Source organism: Copadichromis virginalis, linkage group LG15 (assembly GCF_057382275.1).
Source record: "Copadichromis virginalis isolate Kocher_CV1m ecotype Utaka linkage group LG15, C_Virginalis_male_GT1.1, whole genome shotgun sequence".
In the NCBI taxonomy this organism is placed as follows: domain Eukaryota; kingdom Metazoa; phylum Chordata; class Actinopteri; order Cichliformes; family Cichlidae; genus Copadichromis; species Copadichromis virginalis.
Window position 1 is genome coordinate 10644943 of NC_140632.1, and position 16473 is coordinate 10661415.

At 38.2% G+C, this 16473-nt stretch overlaps 1 protein-coding gene across 3 annotated transcripts; it reads right to left on the minus strand.

Annotated features, from left to right (window-relative positions):
* Positions 1-292: 292 nt before the first annotated feature.
* On the minus strand, positions 293-15648 carry fbxo25 (F-box protein 25). 3 transcript variants are annotated; one of them, XM_085431859.1, is made up of 11 exons: positions 15465-15648; positions 14509-14689; positions 7132-7235; positions 6439-6488; positions 6227-6319; positions 6034-6127; positions 5289-5470; positions 4799-4981; positions 4178-4321; positions 3365-3391; positions 293-2733 (listed from the first exon to the last, which is right to left on the minus strand). In XM_085431859.1, the coding sequence occupies exons 2-11, from the start codon at positions 14634-14636 to the stop codon at positions 2644-2646; spliced, it is 1095 nt and encodes a 364-aa protein (XP_085287985.1). In that variant the 5' UTR covers positions 14637-14689; positions 15465-15648; the 3' UTR covers positions 293-2643. The 3 variants fall into 3 exon arrangements, with proteins under 3 accessions (XP_085287985.1, XP_085287986.1, XP_085287987.1); XM_085431860.1 differs by lacking the exon at positions 15465-15648 and adding an exon at positions 15258-15458; XM_085431861.1 differs by lacking the exon at positions 3365-3391 and having other exon boundaries at positions 15465-15644.
* Positions 15649-16473: the final 825 nt, after the last annotated feature.

The following is a 16473-nucleotide window of genomic DNA, read 5'->3' on the forward strand; positions in this document are numbered from 1 at the left end:
CCCCCCTCTCTCTCTCTCTCTCACACACACACACACACACACACACACACACACACACACACACACACACACACACACACACACACACACACACACACACACACCGACCGAGATAAATAGAAAGAATACTGCAAATATATTGTTCTATTAATAATTAAAAACATAATCTAACCCTTACAAATAGGCAAAATGTGATCTTTCACTTCTTGTTTTCCAGTCTCCTTTTTAACTTGATTACATGGCTTCAGAAAATTGAGTCTCATCAATCAAGTAATAACAGAGTACAAACAGGTTTTTAGAAATATTTATTACTGAATAGCTACTTCCTGCCCCGGAAAAATCATGACAGTACCATCAAGAGTATGGGAACAGTAGAGGGGTATTACAAAAGTTGGAAGGATACAAAATGTTCTTTTTTTTCATAAATAATGCTTTGCAATTTACCTGTCACATGACAGTTCTGACAAAAGTAGAACAACCTGATCAGCTGATGGGGTTTTACTTCTTTTGTGTGTGTGCGTGACGCATTGACGCTTTTGATGTACACAGAGCACGGCAGGTATTCACAGAGGACAACATAACAGAGACGCAAACATGGCATGCAGTTATTGTAGGAAAATGCCACCAAAATGAAACGGAACAAAAAGCTGTTGAACCCCATTAAAAATAAAAGATTAACACAAGTCATCTTTTTCTGCCACACAATAAATGTTAAACTTTCTTTTTAAACACATTACCATTACTTACATACTGAGCCCCCTAAAGATCACTCAACAGAATAGTTCGCCAGGCTACATTTACCTCGCAATAACCTTTTATCTGGCTGATGAATTTAAGGTTGAGCTGTATTATACAAAAGAAACAGACTGGATCTCTGAAAACGACTGCAGACAGCTTTAAGTCACTTTAGCGGCAACCGTGCCTTCACTGCAGCAATAATGGCTGGAACATGGTTGCTTTTAATGGGAGTAAAACTTGCACTGGGTCAGGAATGTGTTGATGCTACTTCATGTTGCTGATACATAAATCAGAAGCACCACAAATATCAAAAGTACCACGCCTGCTACAGCTGGACATCCATAGCACCACAGACTGAAACACAGCAGTGGGCAAAGTCCAAGCTGGGGAGGTTACAATAACTCTCTAAAGGCGATAACTGTGGCGTGTCTTTTTGTATAGTTATGGTAACTGATTTTAATATATTCAAAAAACAAAACAAAGCCGCACAAAAAAAACTAAATTAGAAATGAATTTGACTGATAGCATTATTGCTACAAAAGTCAAATGCATCTCAAATATTTTAATATATATAGTGTGCCTATAGAGCAGATAGTAGTAGTGCAATAATATCAATATTGTGAAGTGCTATTATGACAGGCCTGGTGCAATAACATTAACTAAACATACAGCAACAGCTAATGGCAGAAGAAATGCTTCCAACCAGTTCAGAGATCTTTTTCCAATCAGTTTTAAAGAGTAACTGAACTGGACCGACGCCTGCAATCACAGGGAATGGAGGGCAGACTGCTTTTGATACTGACAGAACACAAATGAACGTATTATGGTCGTAGATCGCTTTGTTGTAATGATGCAATCATATCCTTTCATTTTCCCGCTTGTGAGGGGAAAGGAAGTTCATATCAATGTGACTATTTTATGGTTCGTTAGAAACGCATCTTTGTGATTTAAAAAAATAAATAAAAATACATGTCTGCAGTTAGGTTCAAAATTTGTGCAGACTTTCAGCTTTGATTTAAGCAGTTTTAGAGAAATTTTGCTTTAACTGTTTGGGGATTACAGCCATTTTTATACACAGTTCCTCAAATTCAGAGGATCAAAAACGACTGGACAAGTTAACAAAATTTCAGGTACGAGGATAGTTTTTAATACTTGGATGAAAATTCTTTGAGCTTTTTCCCTGGACCTGCTCTCTCAGGCCTTTACCGCAGCCACCTTCAATGGCTTCTTGATTGTAGGTCTCTGCATTGAGTTTTGTATTTAATAACTGTAAAGCATACTCTGATGGGTTGAGATCAGGTGACTGACTTGCCCATTGAAGAATATCCCATTTCCTTGCCTTGAGAAACTCTTTTTTGTTTACTTTTACAGTATGCTTTGGGTGACTATCAATTTTCACAAAGAAGTGGTGTCCAATTAAGGTTTACAGCATTTGTTAAACCCCTTAAGGCTGAAAGTCATATCTTCAATGTTTGATTTAAATTTAAATTCCACATGAAAAGAACTCCAGTCATGATCTTTAGGGGGCTTTGTACTTAACATAAACATGCTAAGATTTGCTCTACATATATTTCCTTTCAAAATATTCACATTGCATTTACATCATATTTTATTCCCTGTGTAAGGAGCAACCTTTCTTGTCTTAAAAGACAAACATGTATGCGAAAGGAGAAAGCCTTGCTTATATATCACCTTCTATCAACATTCTGAGAAATCCTCTCATTTAATTTTTCCTCAATTTACGGAAATAATTGTGCGTAAGGAAGTAAAGACGTAAACGAAATAAAGAAAACATTTCTTTGAAGCCCTTTGTATTTGGGTTAAAGACATCAAGTTCTTGTACACACCTCTTGGTGTGGGAGTGATGCTAAACGGATGCTTCAGGTGAAAAACAGCATGGAGGGTTTAAAACTTGAACAGGTCGATAAAGTGCTGCGGAGAGATGGGCATCAGGCAGCTGTCTGGATCGTTGGCTGTGCACGGGTGGCCAAAGTCCTGGAAGGAAGTCAACAGCTTAATCATTAGAACGAAGGCACACTGGGAAACCTCCGAGTTGGCGCAGTCATGATTCTAGCATTTACTTAGAGTAGAATTAAAACTGATTACAGCACAGAAGCGAGCTCTTACTCTTAGGGTGATTTAGTAATTATGTCATAAACTGTGAACATAACAGCACTGGTTATGGCAGTTTTAATTAAAAGTTCTCAGGGCCATGTGTCACTGTTTACTCGTGGTAAAAACACACGGCCTATTTAAGTGCATATAAAAGATAAAATGTGATGTGACACTTGATAGATAAGCTTGTGAAAACTAAACAGAACTTAGGAAGGATTTTACAAAAATGTGGTGAGCAAGTTCTGGATGATAGCACATGGAAGTGTCCAAATATTTATGTTGGACAAAGTGACAGCTGACATTCAGGGGGAAAAAAAAATCTATTTTAACCGGAGCAGGTTAAAGGAGAAGTCAGCGGAAACAATGTCAGAGTTTACAAAACACGATGACAGGACAGCAAAAGACAAAACTCAATACAAGGAAATGAAATCGGACCATCGGGGCAATCATCGGGGAAATGAGACAAGATGGCAATCTAAGAAATAGAAAAGCATTATGGGACATAAAGTACCTTCAATAACAAAGCCAGATGGCAATCCTTAAGGTATCAGGGACAAGGGGAACCAGGAGAAGAGGCAGGAAGGATGGGTGCCAAGCAAGGAGAAGGATGCAGAGAAAGCAGCAGGTTAAATAATTTAGGTACCCAGGAAAGGATAATAACGAGTTTGTGGCAAGTAAATAAAGAAACAAACAGAGGAAACTGAATGTATAGGAATACTTTTTAATAAAAGTGCTGCACTGTTCAGTTTCTGTATCTCTAGAAGTTCCCTGATCTTGCTATAACATGATCTCTGTCTTAGTTAGTTAGTTAAAAGATCAGATTTTCTGTGCTGCTGAAAGCAAACCAGTCGGTTAATTTGCTTGACACTATAATTTTTTTTAAATTATTGTACTGTAATCGTGAACAAGGATCTGCACTACAGGCAGTGCTCTGCGGTTCTTTTTGATTCAGCAAACCTTTTTATTGCTGGCTTTAAGAATTTAGAGTAAACTGAATATTAAATAATTAGAGTTAAAAATACAAAAGCAATACCAAGGAAGGTAAACTATTCAAAATATAAAGATATGACTTTTCTTTTAACAGCAAGCAGTTAAACTTGGACTAAACCTGTTAGGTTATTTCAGAATAGCAGTCTGGTGAACTAAATTTATAATATAATAGTCATATTACTATTACATGACTACAAGTCATGTTAGATTTTATTCATTACATATGTGCCTACAGGTTTTGATTATCTTGATCCCCACCAAATCTCCCACCAAAATCAATAAATCAGTATAAGGAAACGTGCTTAGACTGTTGCTGCTGCATTGTCTCGTTTACCTTCCAGAAGAGGATGCTACAGTGTTTGCAAAAGTGCAACGTGTCGCCGTACTGCTCCTTCATGGGGTAGTGTTTCTGCAAGGTGAAATACATCAGCTTCCAGTCCACATTGTCATTCCTGGTTATGGCTAAAGTCCTGCAGAACTGCAAAAATGCAGTGGGCACACACACACACACACACACACACACACACACACACACACACACACACACACACACAATGGATGGAAAGAAACTTTTACCAGCTATTTAAAACACTCTGGGGATAGATGCAATTAAAACAAGAACAGTGTGTATTTAGATATAATCAAGAACAATTCCTCATTAACATCAATCCTGAAAGAGTGCGAAAGGTCTAAGATAGTGTGCTTGGGTGTGTGTGTGTGTGTGTGTGTGTGTGTGTGTGTGTGTGTGTGTGTGTGTGTGTGTGTGTGTAAGAGCTAGAGGATAAGCTCATTTGCGAGCTGTGAATAAATTGTGCCAACTCTGCCCTCTAGTGGTTAACATGGGCTCTACTTCTAGTTCTGAAGCAATCCAGTTTTACAACACTCGACTATATATGTATGACTAAAAGTAATAAAACCTTAGATTCAAGCTCAAATGATTAAGTGTAATACTCACCGGTCTGTCCGAAAAGTGAAAGAGGCAGAGTTTCTTCCACAGTGTGTTGTTCTCACTTAGGATGTGCAATGTTGGTGTGGCCTGTCCCAAGTTAATGATGTCACAGGCATCAGAGAACTTATAGAGGATCTTGTTTTGCATGTGCAGGGGCAAATCACTGAATGACATGCCAGTGCACATTTGCTGAGGAAACAAGAATCACCAAAAATAAATAGTGGACTAACAACACTTCTGTATTTCACATTTCTCCCACATTAAATTCAGCTTGTAAATTGGACCAGCTTGTCAATAAGTCATAATTCATAAGCAGGTACAAATGGAGCTACATGTATAGCACTGTAAATAAAAAGGCAGATTTTTAGCCTACTTCTCATTTTAAACAGCACTCTTATGACAAGTCAGCGCAGACAGATTTCCAGCATGGCTGCTATTTTAGATTGCTGTCTGGAAGTTCTGCGGTCCACCTACTCTGCGATTTCAATAAAAATACCTTGGGGATCTGGAGGTTGTTCAGCTCCTGCTGCCATTTAACAATGGTTTCCAGACGGCACAACCAGATGTTGACGTTTCCCACGAGGACACACCTGCCATGGATGGTCAGACTGTGCAGGGTGGAGCTCAGGTCTTGTAGAAGCTCTTTGACGAGGCGTGGGTTATAGTGGTCCTCCAGAACTGGAATAAAAACACAAGCAAAAGAGAAACATGAAGGAAAACACCAGGGCTATTGAGGAATTTTTTTTTAAGGATCATAACACATTTTTTGTTGTTGTGCGGGCTCCTGCCGCAAACCACCCCATATACATAACAAAAAGACAAATGGAAAACTAATATTTCTTTTTACAAAAAAGCTTCAAGTTTGCAAAAGAACTAAAATGTGTTTACCAGAAATATACACACCACTGAAGGATGAAAAAAAAAATACAGTCCTGGTCTGTCCTTTGTAACCCTGTAATGATGGAGCATGCTAGCCCTATTGGTTTTGCGGTTAAACATGAGACTGCAACGACTGAACAGCAGGATGAGAGAAAGCATGTTCTGATCGCTCAAAGGCTTCACATTCACACACGCACACACACAAAAAATCTATAAACATAAAAACTACTTTTCCCAACACAAAACGCCCTGAAAAAAACTAAATTAGAGTTTGAAAGCCGCTGACACCAAAAGTAATAATGAAAATAAAGAGTCTGTATGTGCAATTTATCCCTCAGACACCCCATGTCAGGTCTTCTCACCCTTTCGTACAATCTTCTCCAAGATATTGAAATAGTTTTTCTGGGCAGCTCCACTCAAAGACGTCAGCTGCGATCTGGCTATTAGCTGAAAAAGCTGTGGGTGACAGAAAAAAAAGGAGGAGCTTAAGATGCGCTATATAAGTCATACAATTAAAAGGTTTCTTTAACATCATGTACGAGCATCAATGCTCACTTTTGCAACGTAATTAAATCTTCTCAAGTCCTGAATAGCGCTGGAAAAGTCTAGCCGGTTGAGAGCTTCGCCGAGTGTGCAGTATCCATGTCGCTGTAGGTACACATCAGAAAAAACATGTGCACACAAGCTCTGTTAATTAAAGAACTGACTAATGTGTATTTTCCATTAAAAGACAATCGCTCCTTTGTGTGAAACGCCTCAGTACTCACTTCTTTTGTGCTCCCTTTCTGAATGTAGATCCATTTATCTGTGAAAACAACTAAAAAAAAAATGCAAAAACAAACATTTTAATGAAAGCTTTCTTACAGTTGTGCATCATTGAATTTTACATATTTTAATGACAAGAGAGGGACAAGATATTTCACCTGAAACTTAATGACTTTTTAAAAATGTATTTATTTGCAAAAGTTTGAGTCAACATTGAACATTATAACATTTCCAAAGTCTGAAATTGTTTAAGGGTTTCTGTATGGATTACATTACAAGTCTTACTGATACAGTAGGATAATGATATAATACAATCAATTTGTGCTCTCTAGAAGAACTGATAGTTATGAAAGTTTCAAGATCATTTAAGGGCAAATTATTATTAAAAGTATAAAAAGTTACTTCACTTCAGATTTTCTATGTAAATCTTAGCTATAAAATGCAGAAGTACTTAGGTAAGCTAGACAACCTCAAAAGGTGCTTATTAATATTATAATGGATGCACTGCATCTGGAGACAGAGGACACTACAAATTGATAAAAAAGACAACATTTGCAGCACAACCTTAATCCAAATCCCTGAGAGTTTTATTTCTGTCTCACTGACTTTTGCACTTTAGTACACATTGCTTTTAATCTTCATGCCACAAAAAGTTCCCCGAGCCAAAACAGTGATTATGTGCAGCTGAAACTCACACTGGGATTTAGTGTTATTGTTGTAGAAGTCCTTTTTCCTCTTTGTGGTGGAGAGCTCACACACATCTCCAACAAACAGATTTTCATTGTTGCCATTGCAGAGCCTGTTTGGACAGAGGAAACATGTGCGTAATGCATTAATAACACTTCCACGCAAGTCTGAAAACACCATGTAATTACAAACCACCGAACCACTGTGGCGTCGCCCTGAAGCAAATCAGTGACTTTTTACTGATAGCCTGTGTGTCACAGTTGCACGGCAAGATGGCTCATAGCCAAGTTAGGTGATGTAGTGTTACTGAACTTATAGGGAAAACCAGTGTGAGAAATAAATAATTAAAGATCAGAGGAAAAAAAGAAACTGAAGGAAACCTGTTGTATTACTGCTACACTGATATGCAGGCCAAGGTCAAACATGTCGGACAGAGGTCTCAGAACATTAAGCGTGCTGTATCTAATCTTTGTTGTTTCTTGCCTCAGGGCTGTGTTATTTTTGATAACACAGAACTTAGCATTTTCGTTGTTGACCTCAACTTCACATTGCTGTCGGAGAACACTCAAAAAGGCCGAGCTCCAACAGAAATACGAATTAAAACATGTCACATTCAAGTCAACATAGCGAATACAGATGTTCCCAGGGTTTGTGAAGACGTTTCTTACCATTTTTACTGCATAAAAAGGCTAAAAATTCAGATTACAGTCCTGTGTTGTGCGAGAGACTTGTTGCTTACTTTGTGCCTGTTCTCTACTCTTTCAATCTACTTCCACAAAATTAAACCACCAATTAGGTAAATTATTACTATGTCTTTACTAAATTCAGGTCAAAATATTAACTAATACTCACAAAACAAATTACTTGTTGAGTACAAACAAATTAAAACAACTATCTACAAATAAATCTATGTGAAAAAACAATAAAAAACAAAAAACAAGCTGCAAAACTTCAATCATGAATAAGAGTGTGATTATGGAGTTCTGGTTCGCTGATTTTCTAATGAGCGTTGTGAGACAGATCAAATTACTGAACTAAGCTGGTATCTGATACACTGCATTAATAATCCATTGGTTAAATTAAGCGGCAACACTGCCAGCTAAGAGAGAATTCTTGGTAAGCTAACCCCTCCCTGGGTGTCATAGGGTGAGACGTGGGTTCTTTATCGGCCATGTCACCAGCCTGTCATGACTGACAAGACAGACATGCTTATATTTAAATCTAAAGCCAATTCAAAATCACTGGTTAACCTAACATGCATCTACACAGGTACAAGGAGAACTTGCAAACTATACACAGAAAGGTAGCATCTACCGAGTCCGCTCAGGCTCGGGATTAGAACCCAGAACCTTCTTTCTATGAGGCAATAGTACATTGTACCATGGTGCACCCATAGCCCTTGAGTAAGTCAGAGTCCTGTCAGTGGGGGTTTCCAACTCAGGGTCATCATATGGGTCATGTAGTCTTTAAATAGTTCCCAACAGTGCTCAGCGAGCAGTTGGAAAGTCTGCTGATAACACACAGACTTGTTTTTTAATCTCATACCTTTTAAAAATGTGTTTCCAACTTCTGTGCTGCTATATCTCTATGATGTGACTAGCATCATGCTAACCTTTGGAACTAGTGGATGCTTTTTTCCTTTTTTTTTTACCCGATTGCTTTCTAGAGGTTGAAGAACTTGTATATTTGGTGCATTGACAAAAATGTCCAGTGCGGTTGGTCCCATGCAGCTTCATTTGATATGTTTTGTGACTTTTTCCTCTCTTTTTCCTGCTCTTAAGCACTGGATTTTCTTCTTTTGCAAAACAAGTTGGTTTGGACCAATCCTGTCTACCCCAATGTAGAATAAGATCTTGCGAGTGGGGCCTCGCAGAAGCACAAAGATAGCGGGGGTGGACTAGTGAAGACGGAGGGGTCAGGACAGGGACAACTTTGCATATTCATTGATCTGTCCATGCTAACAATCAAAAAAATAAAATAAAATCAGGAAAAGAGGTAGAGTTACATTTAATACATGTTAAGGCACGAAGGGAATTTTTTCATGGAAAACATCTTCGAGGAGAGCTCCAAATAAGACCCTAGGGCAAATGGATGGTATTTATACAGTCCTTTCTTTTGAACTTATCAAAACACTAACAGTGCAAGCCACATTTCACCATTCACACGTATATTCACACCATTAAGTCCATTATTCTGTGGACTTTATTGATCAAATAAACCAGTGGACGTACTGGGTATGCAGTCTCCTGGTCAAGGACACTTCAACGTGTAAAACAGTCAAACCAGGGATCAAACCACCAGGCTTCTGATTAATGAACAATCTAATCAACTCCTGAGCCACAGCTGTTCTACATTACACTGGTTATCAATTCTAATATACTTCCAGAAGCATATTTAAGTTGGTCTTATGGAATAAGAGACCAACTTAAATTTTCTCCAGCATAAGTAAAGACATGGCTTTGCTTGTCTGACTACAGAGTCAGCTGATCAGAGTGAATGAGCTCCACAGTAATCCCTTGTCTCTATCCATTTATCCAGTTGCACAGGCATAAACGCAAACACACTTGCAAGCGCAGTAATCTGTCAAAGTGAATTATAAAAAGGTGGAATTCAATAGGGTGACTTTCTTACACAGGCTGCACATGGAATAACCGTCTCCAAGGAACCAATAAAAACATCACAAAGGAACAACTTATTCAAAAGGATTTGTGGACATTTTAAAATCCTCAAATAAAAGATAAACAGGGCCCTGAAGGGAGCACGTAGTTCCAAAGGAAATTAACCGAATACAAAATATAGTATGAAGACTTTTAGATGATGTTCTAGTCTCTTAGTAGACAAACACATTTGATTAAGTTCAATCAATTTACACGATTACTTGTAAGAGAAATGAGCATTAAACTGAGGTTCAAACACTCAACTGACACTCGACAGCATGAAGATCAGTGACCAGTTTGTTTTAGATTTACACACGCACTGTGATCTGAAGTACTTCTGTAACACTGTGTACCATTCTAGTACACACCCAGTGTATTGTCTCCTTTCTTTCTGGCCTACATGTGGTCGCCTGGCAAACGTACCTCGGTTGCCATGAGGTCACTGGCTTTGTGGAGGGAGACTGCATCTGAAGAGCAGCCAATTTGCCTAAATGATGTAATTAGTTATTGTCTGATGACAGGCTAAAGACTGCTGACGAGTCACTGTGGTACCGAGAAGTACTGTTAGTTAGACAGAAAATTCCCCTGGCCTGAAGGGGACGTCACCAACTGCTACTGAGATGCCATCAATTCCACCCTGTCAGTACCAGCGTGACACGAACCAAACCCTGCGTGTGTGTTTACGTTTTATGAGGCTTGCTCATGAACTATTGTCCACCATATCAACAGTCTCTGGTCCTCACAATGATCAGAGATGTCACCAGTTGACTTGAGAAGATCACTTTTCAGTAAACTCTAATGAAAATGCAACAAAATAAACAACAAATTTCTAAACAACAGAGGCGAGGGAGTCAGATAAATTCAAGATGTAGAAGGACGTGCCAACATATAAATGCCTAGTCATATACAATGAGGCAATTAATAATCCTCCATCCAGTAAAACTCCAAAACACAAGCAGAACAAGAAGCTGGAGCAGAAAAAAATACATACAAAAAGAAATGAATGAATACAGAAAATCCCCTCTTGTCTCCTCATTTTTACAACTGCTCACTGCCAGTTGGCACAATACAAGTTTCCTGTGGAGAACAACATGAGCTCTGCTGTGGGAAGCCACATGAGCTGCAGACAGGGGCAGTGTGTAATATAAACCAGAAAGACGAAAAGCAGAAGATGTTTTTTTGGTTTAGCTGATCTCAACAAGCTGTTGCCATTAAAGTCTTTAATCCACTAAGCCCCATTATTTGAACACACAACAGCCAGCGTGTTTGAAATTGGAGGTTATCATTATGCACTGTTATCATAAAAGCCAAGGCTTGTAAAATAGTTATGATGTCAATTCTGAGAGGGAACCTAAGGTGTAACCTGTAGTTTTCCGTGATTAGGCTCAGTCATGGCAACTTATGCTTCAAACCTAACCTGCTCACAAGCACATTAACTTCAACTCATTTTGTTACAATCTAACAGCATGCACGATGAACGTGTGTGAAAAAGAAGTGTCATATGCACAGAGGTTTAGGATTAGCTGTATATACTGCACACAGGTCACATTCAGAAGTTGTTTGTATGATATTACTATGTAGTCAGAAAGAAAAAAAGTTGAACTGTGTGATGTAAATCACCTCATAAAAGCCTAGATGTTATGGCACCAATTCTAAGCGATTTAATGGTTCGTGAGCACTTCTGGTCTTATTCTTGTAATTTCACCAAGAAAAATCCACTGTGTCCTGGTGGTTTGAGACGGACCATGTAATTGGAAACATTAAGCTTTTGTTTTATATTCCTATCATTTAATTTCCTGTCAACTCTCCCCTGTTTTCTGTTTAATAATGGAAAAAAAAATGTTTACTTGAAAACCTTCTGAGAATGCTCTGCGGATGCTGGACAGTGTCTGACAGTCATGTCAACATTTAGAGAGAGACTTGGCAGTCGATCAGTTGTAGTCAGTCCATCTTTATACTAAGAGTTGCAGCGACATTAAGATTTAAGGCACTATTGGAAACATTGGTTTAGTAAGAAACACCAAGCCAAAACACCCTAATAAAGTTTAATATGCTTAAGTGAAAAAGTTATGACCCTGTAATACTTTATGCCCTGAGAGAAGCACGACTATACTTGCTGTGATTAAAACCTTGAAAACTTGCCAAAAAAATCGAAAACAAAAAACTTTGACACTTTAAAATAAATAAACAAACAAAAACACACATGCTTAGACTATTCTAAAACTTCACCACATTCATAAGACGGCATGAGACAGAACTACTTGTAGAGGTAGCATAAATAAATCTGATCAAAGACCTTCATACATACACACATAACAATTTGGTTATTTCATTAGGAATTTAGTAGGATTTCAAAACCCCGATTGAGGGCTCTGTGAGAAAATGGAGTAACACTTCCCAGTATTAAATTGAGCAAATCAAATTCCAAGTTTTCCCAAACGGTAACAGCCTTCTCTACCTGAGGTTGGCTGTGAACTCTCTGTCATTATTACCACATGGTTGTTTCATTATTCCAGACCTAAACTGACCTTCTGCTGGAATTTTGTGTCTTTAAAGAGGTTTTTTTTTAGCTAGAATTGTTAACCACAGAGCAAAGCAACTGAACTCTGAACTCATAGTAGTGGAGCTTTTTCACACGAGTCACATCCAAGCCTTTACCCGAAGTCTCCACACTGTGTTCAGACTCAGAGATGATTAAGGAAAAGGTGAAATTACGCTGAAAGCTCAAGTAGGCCTACTTTCTTTTAACACGGAAAACTGGAAGAATCACAAGAATAATCAATAAAGAATGTGACTTATACGCAGAACCAGATGAAAATCGAATCTAACCAATATTTGCTCCACTCTCACAGCGAGCGGTTTGTGTGTTTTGTCACTTGCTGTGCAAGTAGTCTGCAGCATTGAGAAACCTTGATGAGATATCACATTCAGATTTGTCACAATTAAATAATTGGTCATAATTAGGAGACTCTTTTTCACATAAACACAACTACAAACACTCTTTGCTCTTACAGAACTACAGGATTCACTGCCAAATCAATGTCATTGAAAACTATGTTAAAATATGTCGACTCAATTCTTTTTTCTGTAACAACACTCTTTGGCAAAACCAAGCTGAAATTATGGGAATGTACAGTATAATCACCTCATAAAAGGTCAAAAGTTTACATACAGTCATCGTGAGAACCAATGTCATTGCTGATGGTGGCTGTGGCTCAGAAGGAAAAGCAGGTACCCTACAAAATTGAAAGGTTCAATCCCTGCTCCAGTTTGCATCCAAGATACTGAACCTGAGTTGCTCCCGATGTGCTCATCAGAGTCTGGATGGGTGTGAATGTTGGACAGAAAAAGCTTTGAGCATCACTGTTGCCTCAAAGCAAAAACAGAGGAAGCTGGGCCAGATAGCAAAAGCATCTGCATGAGATGGGACACTGAACCAAATATTAGTGGGCGCATATGTATACTTTTGACCCTGTGCAACTTAAAACTCCTCATAAATTCAATTTGTGTGAAAGTCCTGCTGTTTTTAAAGTCATTAAAGATGTATGCTGTACAATCATTCCACCCCTGAAAAAGAACAGTTCAAAGAAATCATTAAAAAACCCAAATTACCACAACATTCATCCCCATAATGAGTGTATGTAAACCTCTGAGCACAACTGTATGTGCTATGGCCCTCATAATAAGTGGTTGAATGATTAGTGAATTGTTGCCTTATGTACCCTTTAACCCTGGGCTATTAGGTATCTCTATAACAGACTTGTGTAAACGGGTCATTTTACACCAGTTCCCCTTTAGCTTCAGTATTATCCTGAAGGAGAGTCAACTTACAGTTAGGGATTAACACATATCATAGCTTAGAAAATTCTTCAGTAACAGCAAACAGCAACCCATGACATTAGATCCATTAAGCCAGGTATTACATGTAATTAGCCTACTGTTGTGGTTACATTTTTTTTATTTTACACATATAAAAGAAGCCTGAAAGAGTTTGTAGGTCTTACAAAGTTTAAAAATGTGAAAAATATCCAGAGAAATGTTGTTCAGCGGATATCTGTCCACTCATGTATCCTTATTAAATCATTCACCACTGCTCCTTTTAGTTTTTTCCCCTTTTCTATTTTCTAAGAAATCTGTGATTCTGTAATCCAATTTAGAGTATCCACTGAAGGCATAGATTGGCCTCTAAAGGCACAGTTGGATTATACAATAAAAGCAACCTGTTTTGATTACTATACTTTTAATATAACTCATAAAATTTTACAGCACTCCAAAATGTCGTCAGCAAACTAAAAATGGTCAAAGTACAATGTACATACAAGCTACTACAAACATATTGCCATATAAGGCAATGAATGTAAGCCAATAAACTATGATCTACTTTTACTCAAAACTGATTAAACTCCTTGTTTTTTTAAAGGAAGATGACCAGCAATTTCGTGTTTTTTTTTTCATTCCATTTTAGGCTGTATCAATATTTTGAGCAGCAAAACTTTAGATATACTACTGTTATGCATTCTCTTTTGCACGCCCTTATGAGGGTCTCAGGGAGGTTGAAGCCTATCCTAGAGGTGGGGTACACCCAGGACAGGTCACCAATGTGATACAGAGCTAAAGTGCACTTTAATTGGGTGAATTTTTGACTACTTAAATATGTAGAGCTCAGACAGAGATGATACTAAACCAAAGAAGTTTGATTAAAGGTAGATAAAGGTGAAGGCAACTTACTCTTTCAAATCAATCTCTCCGTTGTTGTCCTCCAAAACATCTCCGAACAAGATGATCCTCTTCCAGCCATCTTCCGTCTTTGTCCAGCTCCACCCTGGCGATCTCCAATCCTTACCCAAGAAAGGCATCTTGTCTGGCAGGTGTGAGACTGTGAGCAGAGAGGGCCGCTGCTACTTCACACCTGGAGGTTTAACCAGCTTTTGTTAGAAAATGATTTTTTTATTCTTGATGCCACCATGCAAAGAAGAGAGAAATTTTGAAATCTAATTTGTCCTTGTTAAATACAGCATGCTACAATAAAATTTCACAAACAGTTTTAAGCATTTAACCGGTTATATTCACATTATGTTCACATTAGGTTCTACTGAAAAAAACAACAACTTTTAAATGAAAAGGTGAACAAGTTATAAATATCACCAATTTAATGGCAGTTCAAAAACACTGAGATGATTTTTTTTAAAGCTTACAAATTGAAACTGACTGTTTTTAAACAAATCCCACCACACATAGATTCTTATATTTTATGCCAGCATTGGTTAAAAAAGGTGAAAATAAAAAGTATTATTATGGTTTCTCTTAGTGTTCATAGAGACACTGTAGCCTGCAGCTACCTTTCAACTGCATATCACATAAAGCAGAGGGCCATCAGCCATTCTCAATTACCCTGTTACAGCGCGTTTACAGATTTAACACTCGTATGTAAAGGGCCAGACTAAGCCACAGCGTTTTAATATACTTAAATAACATACCTTGCAATTTCCGTGACGCAATTATATATTTTTCTACCTTCAGAATTTGGACAATGACAGCGTTAGCGGGCGCTGTTAAAGTCGTTTTAGCTATCAAACACGAAGCTGTCAGTCGACCCAAAACAAATAATGACGACAAGAAGAAAATAATGAATCTCCGCTACGCTGGTATAAGACTGTGAATTTCTGAAAAACGGCCAAACAAACCGTTAAAGAGAAGCAGCTCTTCTGTTGTGTCTCTGCTTCCGTCTCTAGCCTTCCCCTCCTGCGGAGCTGGAAATATTGACGGAAGTAAGCGCGAGAATTCGTCAATTCACGCCCCCTACTGCTCTCTGATTGGTCAAAAGGTCTGTATTTATCTTGTTGCTACCCAGATTCGGGAGGCCGATTGGATAATCACTCCTGTCACTCAACAGCTTTTTTTTAATCCCATTTGTTTTGTTGGGGGCTTTCTTCGACACGTGACAGCGGACTGCACACATGTACTTGTGTTTTGATTTTGAGATGGGGGATGGTAACTGGTCTGCTGGAGCTTTGAGTGACTGACTGATGCTGAAAAATGTTGTGAAACGCTTTAAAGACTTAACTTGAATAAATAACTATTTTCTCACCCCACCCACTGTTTTTTCACATCAGTTGTATGGTTTAAGTTTAAGCCGTATATTTTATGACACGTTATCTAGGTCACAGTTTTATTACTCTGGGACCTTCCTGCTTTGATGTGCATGGCGTAAAGCTGCAAACTGGATGTGAAAAGATAAGTTTACTTTTGATTGTTTCAAATGACGTTATTCTCTTCAGTTTAAGTCGCAAGTCGTTCAGAGCAAGGTCAATTGAATACTGTGCCTGTATATGCAAATTTAAAAAAATGCAGCTATTTCGGATGTCCAAAAACGACACCCCGTTTGAACATGTTTCTTTCAAAGTTTTGTACGTATTCAGCAGCCCTGACTCATTGTACACCGGCTCTCAAAAATTTTATTGTTATTGTCACGTCACCTGTTTGAGCTTAAAAATACAGTCTAATGTCCTATATGGTTTGCAGTGGGAGTTCTTTGTGGTTAAAATATGAATTTAATAGGTATTCATTTATGTATTTTGTGTGTGTAATTTAGTATCATCTAGTGGTAAAGGTTGGAGAATGCAACCAACTGAACAACCCCTTCGTACCCAATGTTGCAGGACCTATTTGGCCACCACGTCAATGTAAAATCAT